Source organism: Lactuca saligna, chromosome 4 (assembly GCF_052625555.1).
Source record: "Lactuca saligna cultivar CGN05327 chromosome 4, ASM5262555v1, whole genome shotgun sequence".
Classification (NCBI taxonomy): Eukaryota; Viridiplantae; Streptophyta; class Magnoliopsida; order Asterales; family Asteraceae; genus Lactuca; species Lactuca saligna.
The window spans coordinates 30916068-30928095 of NC_136420.1; the positions used below are offsets into that span (position 1 = coordinate 30916068).

A 12028-nucleotide genomic window follows, 5' to 3' on the forward strand; every position below is an offset into this window, starting at 1 on the left:
GTTATCCGTGAAACCTGTTTACATTTTATGTCGTATTATGTATTAGTTATTTATGTACCTCATTCATATTTTATGACTTATTATGTATTAGTTAATTAATTTATGTCGTATTATGTATTGGCTATTGAGGAAACAACAAACATTAAAAGAAATGGACTTTTATTAAATAGTAATGCCTACAGACATACAACAACAAGCAACTTAAATAACGAAAATTCATTACCATAACCAACATGCATATTAAAAATAAGGGACATTCTTTAAAACATTCCATGCATCTAAGTGGGTAAACTCGCTACCATCATATTCAAAACGGTATAGTTCCAAAGCCACCTGTCGTAGAATGTCTTCATCCGTATTTGCATGTTCATTATCCAACTCGTTGTAAATACGTTGAAATTCTTTCACCTTCATTTTCAAATCCAGAAACTTGGCTTTGACATCTTTTCTTCTTCGATATTGACTACGCCCCATTAAATGGTGAAACAAATGACAGACACGAGACCAAAATGATCCAGCACGAACTTGTGGGGGACCCGGTGGAAAATCCTCCTCTACAGTTATTATCCAAGCTTGAACCAAAGCGACCTCCTCTGCGTTCCTCCATGTATGTGGTGAGTCCATAATTGCAGGGAGGGAAGTAATACGAAACAACTACAACGCATATTAAAATCTATTTATAACGACTCCTTCATTTCCTGCTGCAATGGCTTGTCAATTCAAGCAGCAATGTATTGTGTTGTCATTCGACCGGGGATGACTTGTCAACTCGAACAGTGCTCTGTTATGTTATTAGTATAGTACACTGCATTCGTCAGTTAATTTTGACTATGAAATGCAGACATATTAGAAGATTGGACTGCGATTTTGTGTAGAAACTACTATAAATTGACCTTATGTTACATAAATACTTTATTAAATAAACCAATACAGCTGTTCAAATATTGTTTTTTTATATTCCACTCTCTTAGTTTCAATCAAAATGAGTTCTATATCATGGAGCAATAAAGAGTTCTTGGTTCTTACACATGCTTATATTCATGTGTACGAGACAAGCAAGTTGAACGATCCAATGTTTTGGGCCCGTTTAACCAATATTTTCAATGCTGAAAACCAAAGGGCTAAAAGAAACGATCGTGACGAACTAGACATCTTAGCAAGATGGTATGAAATGAAAACCGAAGTTCTATTATTCAACGATCTTTATACCAAAATTGATGACACCCGTTTAAATGCTACTGAGGAGGTTATCTTAGAAGCTGCTAAGGAGGAATACAAGTCATTAAGTAAGGAATGCGTGAGGGTCTGCAAGACAACGGGCACAAGGAGGCGACTGCCAATACTTCCGACTCTTATTCATAGAGATGACGAGTCTTATTTTCCTACTACTATAGGGAGGATATTTGGTTGAAATAAGATCCACACAAGGAAAAGCACTTGCCATTCGTTGGTTATTAGCGGCATCCCGAAAACGTCCGGGTCGAAATATGGCTTTCAAATTAAGTTCGGGAACGCAAGGGGGACAGCACTAAGAAATCGGAAAAGGGGTCAAAGGAAGGGACACATCTTGATAGGGCAACAACCGGGTATAGGATATGGAAAGAGATCAACATGTTTTCTCGAACGAACAGATTTACACCGTCAATGACAGCGCACCAAGGGACCCCTATCCCTTATGTTTAGGAGCGGGATCCGCCCAAGAACGACCTTTCGGTGGTACGGAAGGCACGGACTCCGCGAACGTCCCTAGCCCCCTTGATTAAGTATATGCTGACCAGACCCGTGTTGAAGGGGAGAATTGGGAAGTGGATCCTAGGGCTATCCGAGTTCACTTTTCGGTTGGAATTCCAGTTTGAAGCCCCTTGGAATATTTTGAAATATATCCCGTTTGTTTAAAATCTATTTTAGTTTATTATTTGAGTACTAGGTTATTTTCATGTACTAGGTTATTTTCATGTACTAGGTTATTTTCATGTATTTTTTATGTATTCCGTATGTATTTCGTTTGTTTAAAATGTATTTTAGTTTATTATGTGAGCAACTCGTATGATTAACTTGAGTTAATAAATGGTCATTGCATTAGTTATCACAATATATTAGAATACATTAGTAACAAGGATTCCATGAACCATTAAAAACATCACAACAATTACATGAAAAACAACGACGATACGAACAAAGCATTAACGTAAAACACAAGTCCATGGGTTATTCTTAACACAAAATAGAGCCGTCTACTTGAAATACTGTTTATCTCTAACAACCTTCCAAACTTCCTCACATTCGAAGTCTCTGCCGTCATGCTGACAGATGTAAAACTCTGTAACAACTTCCAAGAACTCTTCTTCGTCACGATAACGAACATTGTTACGTTTCGCATAACCACATGCTCGATTGAACCATGTCACTTCTTCCTTTACATCCGTCCACTTAGTAACAACATCTGATTTTTCTCTTTTTTGCCCTTCTCCCATCTCATGGTTAAACAAAGATGTGATGCGACTCCATTCATCACCAATTAGGCAATGCGGGGGAGCAAGTAACGATACACCATCCTTAACACTTAGCCAGCATCGTGTTAGAACTAACACCTCGTTTGTCGTCCATGACCTTTCAGAATTGGAACCGGGTACTTCATTCGAAGAACTTGCTGCATTCGATGACATTTCTAATAATGGGAATTCGTTTTGTTTAGGTGATTCGGGTGTTTGCTTTTTAGATCTTAAACATCTATTTATATAAGTAAATAGACTATGAATTAATACTATGACTATGAAATGGTTATATTTGGACTATGATTTTCAGCTTTATGCAGTGTTTTGTCATGTCAAACAGTAATTTATCTCTTGTCCCTTAAGGGTCCCACTGTTATGTGCAGGTTACTACAGTGACTTGTCATTACTGTCTAGTCCTTTCAAAGTTGGACTTGTCATTACTGTCTAGTTTAATACAATATCAACTTTATTATGACTTCCTCACACAAAATCGAAATTTGCTCATGCAACGAAGTAGATTGTTATTATTGTGATTCAGTAGACCCTTTTTTTACACCACTGAAAAACGGCTTGCTGAGAAGGATGAGCAGTTGATACACATTATGGTAAAAAAGGATCGTTTCGAAGACAAAATGAGAATTAGGGATGACTATATAACAATGGAGAAAAATAAGTACCCGTTGCAGTTCCCTGAGTTTAAAAATTACTTACAGATTAGGTTACAAAAGGATCGTTTGTTGTTTTTTTAAATAACATGTTGTAACTGTTAAAAAAAATCTGCAAACTATATTTTTTAATATAAAGTCTTCACTAATTGATATAATCAACAAACTAAACAAAAATATGAAAGCATAGCAACGTCTTGTAAGATTTAATAAAAATATTACAATACATAATAAGTTAACAACTCGTCATTACTCTTCATTTCAAGGATGTTTTATATCAAAATCAGCGTTATAGGTTTGTGAGCAACTCGCTAAACCACCAATATTAAATGCCATTTCTGCAGTAGAAATTATGTGACGTGCTCCGCTACCGGACGCCCTTCCAGTACAATTATTTCTCGTGTGTCCAATTTGACCACATGTAGAACACTCTTTTATAATTGGACCCTCGCCTTGGGATGGAATGCGGTCTGTGTTTCTTGGCCTGCCTGGTTGACGTTTATCCATTATTGGTGGCTTAACAATCATCAAATCATCGGGGATCTCCCATTTGGATGGCTTTGGCAGAGGGTTAATTGATTTCTCATATGTTTTCCTCAGTGTTTCGGTAAAGTAAGCATTTAATGCATACCTCGAGCAGTCTTCGTAATTGTTCACTGTTAAACATCTTATGACATGACCACAAGGTATCCCATCAAGTTGCCAATGCCTACATGTACATGTCATATCTTTGAAATCAACAATCACATTTTGTGCCCCCTTTTTTACCTCGCATTTCGTATTTGAGATCATGCGAACATCCCATTTGCTAAAACTTTTCTTGTTCTCTTTTACAATTTCATCCGCCCAAGGGGTAAGAATTGTTGTTGCTTCCGCTAAAAAAAGAGCCAAAATGAAGAAGTTAAGATCAATAACATCAAAATTAATAAACCATTAATATTAAAAATTTACTTAATACCTGCAAAGTTACGTCTTTGAAACCACCATTGCTGCATTGTAGCACGAAAAAAATCGATCAACATAAGTATTGGCACCTTACGTGCGTGTCTAGATAATGCATTTATAGACTCCGCACTGTTGGACGACATAAGATTGTAGCGGTTCCCTTTAAAATGTGCACTGGACCAAGTTTCTGGATTTATACTTTTCAAATACTCCCATACTGGTTCTTTTGTCTTTTTCATAACATCCATGGCGGCATCAAAAGCATCAACTGTGTACGCCCTACACGCCTCCCAAAAAATTCCTTTAACCGTCTTACTCTTGCCGAATCTAGAGACTATGTTGAAATACAAATGGACACCACATATTCCATGATGAGCGTGAGGAAAAATGTTGGCAACGGATGTTGCTATAGATGGAGACCTATCAGATATAATTGTAAGCTCCTGCATATTTCCTATGCAATCACGTAGTTTTTGAAAAAACCATGTCCAAGAATCGGTACACTCATTTTTGCATATACCATATGCAACCGGTAATATTTGGTTTTGTCCATCCTTAGTAACTGCAAGTAACATGGTACCTTTGAACTCGCCATTTAGGTGAGCTCCATCTACTACTAGGGTCGGTTTACAAAAATTGACAAAAGCGCGTACCTACAATACATTGTATATCTATTCAAATACACCAAAATAAAAATTAAAAAATTAATATAATATGATAATACTAACCGAGCAACCGAGTGCGACGTACAAAAACTCAAAGCGATCATCAACATCTGTTTTAATATGTGTGACATTACCCGGATTATGTTTGGCCAAGTTGTGACAATACGCCGGAAATTTGGTAAAAGAATCCTCTTTCGAACCCCTTAACGACAACAATGCATATTGCTTTGCACGCCATACCTGATGGTATGAGATATTGATATTCAATTGAGCATTCATATCATTAACAATTTCTTTTCCCCGATAAACTCTACTATAGTCTTCAGCCAAAACATCAGCAACATATTCACCCAAAACATATTTGTTTGCTTGTCGATGATTAGGTTGCAACAATGTTGAAGAACATGTGTGTACATCAACAAATTTATTCACTTGGAAAAGACCATCAGAATTTTTAATTGCTTTTGCTCTTAGTAACCAAGAACAATTTTTCGAAACACACACAACTTCATACCTTGATTTGGTGGATCTACTTGTCCTCGTCTGGAAACCTTCTCGAAGACATTTTTTACCAATACACCGCTTTAAAAGTTCTTTGTTCTTAAATATACTCTCACATTGAATCTTTTGAAGATTCATGTCTACCATCTGTGTTGGGATATCTTTATTAATATCAACTGGCCATGCTGGTACAGGGGGCATACCGTGAAAAAGGTTATCGGGAAACTTAGCTTTAACTTCATCACCCAACTCATCTCTATCGGAATTGCTTTGTAGCTCGCTTATATCTAAACATACATCACCAACATCAACATAATGCCCGTAAACATGATTTTTTCATTTTTTTGACTTGAATTTTTTTTCTTTTTAGTTTTATCTACCACACGCCTATTCATAAGTTTAACTTCTTGTTCGGCAACATCATCACAACGAGCACCCACATGATTAAGATATGCACCAACATCATCATCACCAACAGACTTGTAATTCTCAGGTTCCACATAGTGAATAGGTGAATAACTAACATTAACATTTTCAGCAACACTGTGAAACTGAGGTACACTAGGAGTATTGAAAGTACCTATCGGATCGTTGCTCCCTTTATAACTGCATAAATTACCAACAACCTGGTTTCCAATTTCACCACCCCCATTAACCTCCTCAACTTCATCAACCACCACAAACACTTTCACAGCCCTTCCTCCACTACATTTGATTACGTTTATCAACATTCTAACATCCATGTCTTCAACTATAGCTATATAATAATTTAATTCAGGATGGTGGAAACGAAGACTAATTCTATATTTGTCTAACAAACCAATTTTGCTTCTTACCAAAGATACAAAATCACTATAACTAATATACTTAGAAAATATCAAAGCAAGTTCAGAAATACCTCCCTGTGGACATATGTATTCCAGATTAGTTCCATTAACTTGCCATCTCCCACCGGTTACAAGACAAACCATATATTCAATCATTTTTTGAGCAAATTGTAGAGAGAGTTCCTAAACAAATAACAACTAAAATGATATTTTTTCTACAAAACTATTTATATAGCAACCTGATTTCGTAGTGAAAACAAATCATTTCATAGTCAACCTAAAAAAAAAAAATACAAAAATAACAACGATTTCGCAGATAGAGTCAGAGGATTTCGCAGATGGACCTATTCCATCTGCAAAATTACCCCTATAAATACAGCAAAAAAAAAAAAAAAAAAAACACCTGCGAAAGTACAAACACCTAAAGCACAGTTGTGCTTTAGGCACTTGTACTTTCGCATATGAGAAGCCTATTTCGCAGATGGGGCCTTCTCATCTTCGAAATCGTAGGCTATTTTTGTAATTTCGATTTTTTTTGGCTATTTTTGTAATATCATTAGTGTAAATGACTATTTTTATAAATTTCTTCTATAAAGTATAATCAAATTATTATGGAGAAAAATAATCACTTTCATTTTTATATTATTGATGAGTATGTGAGTCAATTCATTGTTTCAAAAAACAAGGACCAAAGCCTTGTCGTTTACTACAGTACTGGTATGTATCCTCCTGGCATCACTCTACTTCACTACCGCTCGTACATTACCTTTTAACTGCAATTTCACCAACCCTTTTGCAATGCCTTTAAACTACACTTCTGTTACTTATCATTATGTTCTTAAATAAATGCTTTGACCATGGCGAACAACAATGTAATCTCATTCATGAAGTAACTAGCAAACTAATTCCGATATATAATCCATGTAAACATGGTATAGAATAGAACATCACAGTAGCTGTTAATTAGCAAGAAATCCCACTAAATGCAAACAACAAGAAAGCTTGATATATAAAATAAAAACAGATCGAATTATCGATTAATTAAACCCTCGGCATCAGATGACCCTCGTTCGCCAGCTTGAAAACCTTCGCTTGAGCCTCTGCCGCCTTGTTTGAACCCAGAGATGCCATGAAACTGTCTCGAACGTGGGTGGTTGTGAAGGGGAAGTTCTTGTTGACCATGGAGTTGAGCAAAGAAGCTGTTCCTTCTCGGTAGAGTTCACCAATGCCATCGGTTCTGGTGTTTGAAAGTGCTTCCTGTAAGTTCATGATTGACCCGAATCCAGGAAGGTGGTCAAGCCCCATGACCCGGCCTATTGTCGTACGCCACCACCCGAATAGGTCCGAGAGCAACCGTGGGTGTGTTCTCCAGAAACTGCATTAGAAAATGGAAATCAATTTCTTTGTAAAAGATTTTGTCTGCTTAAAGTGGTATATAAACTATAAAGAATAAACCTTCCAAAACGAACATATATGCACAAGCGGACCTACATGATCCAATTTTATAGTACAAGAACATAAAATTTTCTTCTTTCAAATCAGGTCAGTTTGTAGTTACTTACTCGCATGTGCCTCCAATGAAGGGTATGTTTGGGAAAAGTGGAGGAGAAGGGACCGTGTTACCAGTAACAGGTGGAGTTGTAGACGGAGTTTTTGATCGTGGGGTGGTTGATGGATCAGAGTGTGACCCTGGGGTGGTGGAGGGAGTTTTCGACGGCGGGTTGGAGTAAGGAGTTGCTGGAGGTGAGTAGTAGTATCCGGAGGCCGGTGTTGGGGGAGGGCTGTGAGAATCCGTGGGGGAGGGAGCTACGATGGGTCCGGTTGGAGGTGAACTTGACGGAACTCCGCAACTGCAACCACTTGGTGGAGAAGGGTTGTGATGCGGGGTGGGAGAGGGAGGATTGACTACAGGTGGTTGAGAAGGTGTAGTTGGTGTGACACTAGGAGAACTGCCAGGACTGCCACTGCCACCGCTGCTTGGAGGGTTGTAATATCCGGTAGGAGGTGGAGGAGTGGGGTTGTGAGCGCCACTAGTTGGTGGAATGTCGCAGTTCGTAGGTGGTTTTTGTCCATGGTGATGATGGTGACCACCATGCCCGTGATGATGAGGCGGTGTAGGTTGAACCGGCGGTGTGTTGCTACCAGATGATGGGGGGGTCTCTGCATGAGCAGGCGGTGTGCTGCCGCCTGACGGAGGAGTAGGAGGTGGATTTTGGTAGGAAACTGCAAACAAACCATCATAAATCAAGAATCAACAACACGTACATCATATTCCATCAAAATATACACACATTTTACTGCTAAACTTTTACCTGCAGGTGGTTCATTTGCATGAGCCGGCGGTGGAGATGGTAACGAAACTGCAAAAACACACACACACACACACACGTAAATCAATAATCAGCAAATGGGTACCTCAAATATACACAAATAACAAGATTAGATCACCCATTGCTCAAAAGATCAAAACTTTTACCTGCGGGTGGATTATCTACATGAGCAGGTGGTGGATTTTGGTAATACACTACAAAAAGAACACCACAAATACATCAGATTCCGTCGATATGCACAAAATTTACAAGCCCATTGCTCAAAAGTGGTAAACTTTTACCTACGGGAGGATCACTTGCATGAGCAGGGGGTGGATTTTGGTAGGAAACTGCAAACAAACCACAAGAAATCAAGAATCAACAAAAGGATAGATCAGAATCCATAAATTAAAAACACAGAGAAATTAATGTATATGATTCATCACTCTGAACTTCAAAGCTTTTACCTGTGGGTGGAGGAGAGACTGTATTTGGGTATGGAGTGTAGTAGAAGTAGAAGTTTTTTTCATCTTGAAAGTTTGAAGAAGCAACAGACAAACCAGCAGCAAATGCCCATACCAGCAACCATGTTGTTAGGGTTTTGTTTGTCTCCATTTTCTTTAGCTTCAGCATGGTGTGGAGAAAGGGTTATGATTCAAGTCGTATATATAGCGAAAAAAGAAAGAGGAAGGGATGGGTAGAATAGTAAATTAAAGCAAGGAGATGAAATATGTGGTTGGTTGATTTCTTGATGTCTGCATTTAAGATGCCATTGATTGCTCACTCCATGGTTAAACAGGTTTACCGATGGTTTTGGCCTTGACTCAATAATAACGTTTTGAACCTCTATGATAATATGAGAAAAAGGTAAAATATTGAACATGGTGTAATTAAGAGATTGACTTTTGAGTAATTGAAAAAAAATAATGTGAGAATATAATAATATAAACAGCTAATGATTATATGTTGGTATTGAATTAGTATTAACTTTACAATAAATCATAATATTAATAAGTTTGACTATTAAAATAGGACCATTGTTGATATTATATTTTTGGCAACAAAATATTTACAGTACACTAGAAAACAAAAAATGAAACAAATCAATTTTTGGGTAATGTCATAAATACAAAAAACTAATTATATATACCAATACTAACTTGGTAACAAGTTTAAGATATCATATATGTCGTATAGTTATTATTACTACTATAAAAAGTCAAACTATATATCTTTTGTGTTTCCTTTTTTTGGTAAGAGAAAATTACAACGTAGAAGGAAAAGGAAACGTTTGGGAATGAAGATCAAACAATATGTAACGCACGTATTACTGTATTAGAATTTTATGAAAATATTTATCTTCGTATATGATCAGATTCATAAAAACATTACAAGTATTAAAGGTTGATTTGAAATTTGGTTAGATTATCACTATCAACCCAGATTGATAAAGTTAAGAATAGTTTAATAGATTTTGTAAAGTAATTTTACAATTTAATGTAGAGTGAATATCATATTATTCTTATTAACAAAATACCATAGATGACAAAGTTAGTATATATCAAAATCATTAAAACTTTACGGTGTGAACCATGGAGATTAATCTGAACTATTGATGTTATAGACGGATAATTATCATATACCTTTTGACTGAAAACTTTGTAACTCGTTTTTTTTTTTTTTTTTTTTCTTTTTTTTTTGTGAAACAAAAAGAAGTAAAGGTTTTTTTTTAACTCGTTTAATTGATTATTCATACATCACATATCACATACCAGTTTTTGTTTCATTTGAAACAAAAAGATCAGGAAATGTGTAAAGTGTTCATCACGTTCAGTGTTGTTAGAAACAAGAATGCTATGAAAATATATGAGATTGTGTTTATTAGTTTCTCAAAATTTTAATAAACTAAAAAATGTATTTGACAATTTAAAATGACTTTCTCACACTAGAAAAATAAGAGTTTTGAAGAAGTCAATTCCTATATTTTCTTGAAACTCCTAATGATTTTTTGAGATAAAAAACTATAATACTCTTTATGAGCTCTCCTAGGGTTGGCTTCGAGATTTCGGAAGCTTGTGCAATTTAGTAAAAATATGCTTTAAAACTTAAAAATTATAAAATATAAAAAATAAAATTTTAGTTTTTCATTTAATACTTCAAAACCAAAATTTCATTGAGAAAAATATAGACAAACTTTTTAATGATATCTTCATAAGGAATATATTTAATTCTTTTTATCAACCAAGTCAAATTTTTGATAAACCAGAATCAAAATAAGAAAGAAAAAAATATAAAAATTTGAAATTAATGAAATGTAAATCAAAATTCAAAGTGTATAAATGACAAATATAAAAATCTAAAAGTTATATTACATCTTGGAATGAATTGCTTTGATTAACCAAAAACAAATACAAGTTATTACATTATATATGGAGACAACTAGCTAACTATCTAACTCTTACAATCTTGCAACTCATAATTCATAAATACAGAAGAGTGAAAAGACAAATGCACCCTTAATAAAGAATTGATAAATATAACCCTTCAGGTTCAACTTGTTAAATAAGATTTATTTATCTACCTCTTAAAAATCTCATGAGCAACAATAAAAAAGAATTTGTCAATAAACATAAAGGCATCTCTAGAGCAGCACTGAACTCTCCAACATCACTATAAGAGGAACAATCGCACGCAAACTTAAAAATATAAAATCTCTAATATTTAGCAACAAAATCGAGATGAAAAAAAGAATAAAAGCAAACGATAATAACCTGGAAAGTTGAAGAATAAAAAATGAAATCCGACTTGATGTTGTCGCTTGAGGAAAATCAGAAACTTATCAGAAATCAAATCAGGAATTTATCAAAATGGCTAATAGTCACATAGTCATAAAGAATAAAAGAAAAAAGAAACCGATTATAAAAAACAGAAAAGAAACCGACGTGCTTGTTTAAAATCAAAACTCATCAGAAACGAAAAAAATAGAACTTGATTTGCTTTTACCTTCAAACTCAAAATCGATTTCGCCAATGTTTTGTTTGTTCCTCTTGTATTCTGATTTTCAAAACCGATGTGCTTATGTGCTTCAGTTATTGTTCCTCTGAATATGATTTTCAAAACTCAATTCTTGTAATCTTGTTCCTTCAGAATTAGAAATAAAAAGTTAAGCAGAAGAAAAAGAAGTAAGGAACAAGGAAAAAACAATAAAAAAATCAAAAATAACTTTATCTCTACCTCCTCCTTTCTGATTTTGAAACTACAAGTCCACAGCATGAAATCCGAAGCTTCTAAAATATGATTTTCGAGAAAAAAGAAGTGAAGAACGTGTTTTTTGATTTTTTAGACAGATTGAAAGATGTTTGTAACTTTGTTTTAGAAATTTGAGAAAGCAGAAATGTAACACTTGGATTTGTAAGTTTCATGTTTAGCCCTCCATATTAAAAAGCATGGCAATTTGGTCCTTTTGGTTAGTACGTGGGGCGTACCATAATGTACGCTTGGCGTACTAGTTGAGGTTTGGTCGTGGAGCTCATCCACGTACGTTGGGCATACGTGGAATACGTTGGGCGTATGTGAGCCGATATAAAACCCTAATTTTAGGGTGTTGCACCATATTTAAAC

General features: G+C 35.5%; 1 protein-coding gene across 1 annotated transcript; it reads right to left on the bottom strand.

Annotated features, from left to right (window-relative positions):
• Nucleotides 1–6983: 6983 nt before the first annotated feature.
• LOC145041482 (uncharacterized) lies at nucleotides 6984–9062 on the bottom strand. Its single transcript, XM_078989583.1, has 6 exons — nucleotides 8875–9062; nucleotides 8710–8757; nucleotides 8575–8622; nucleotides 8411–8458; nucleotides 7661–8321; nucleotides 6984–7473 (listed from the first exon to the last, which is right to left on the bottom strand). The coding sequence occupies exons 1-6, from the start codon at nucleotides 9038–9040 to the stop codon at nucleotides 7140–7142; spliced, it is 1305 nt and encodes a 434-aa protein (XP_078845709.1). The 5' UTR covers nucleotides 9041–9062; the 3' UTR covers nucleotides 6984–7139.
• Nucleotides 9063–12028: the final 2966 nt, after the last annotated feature.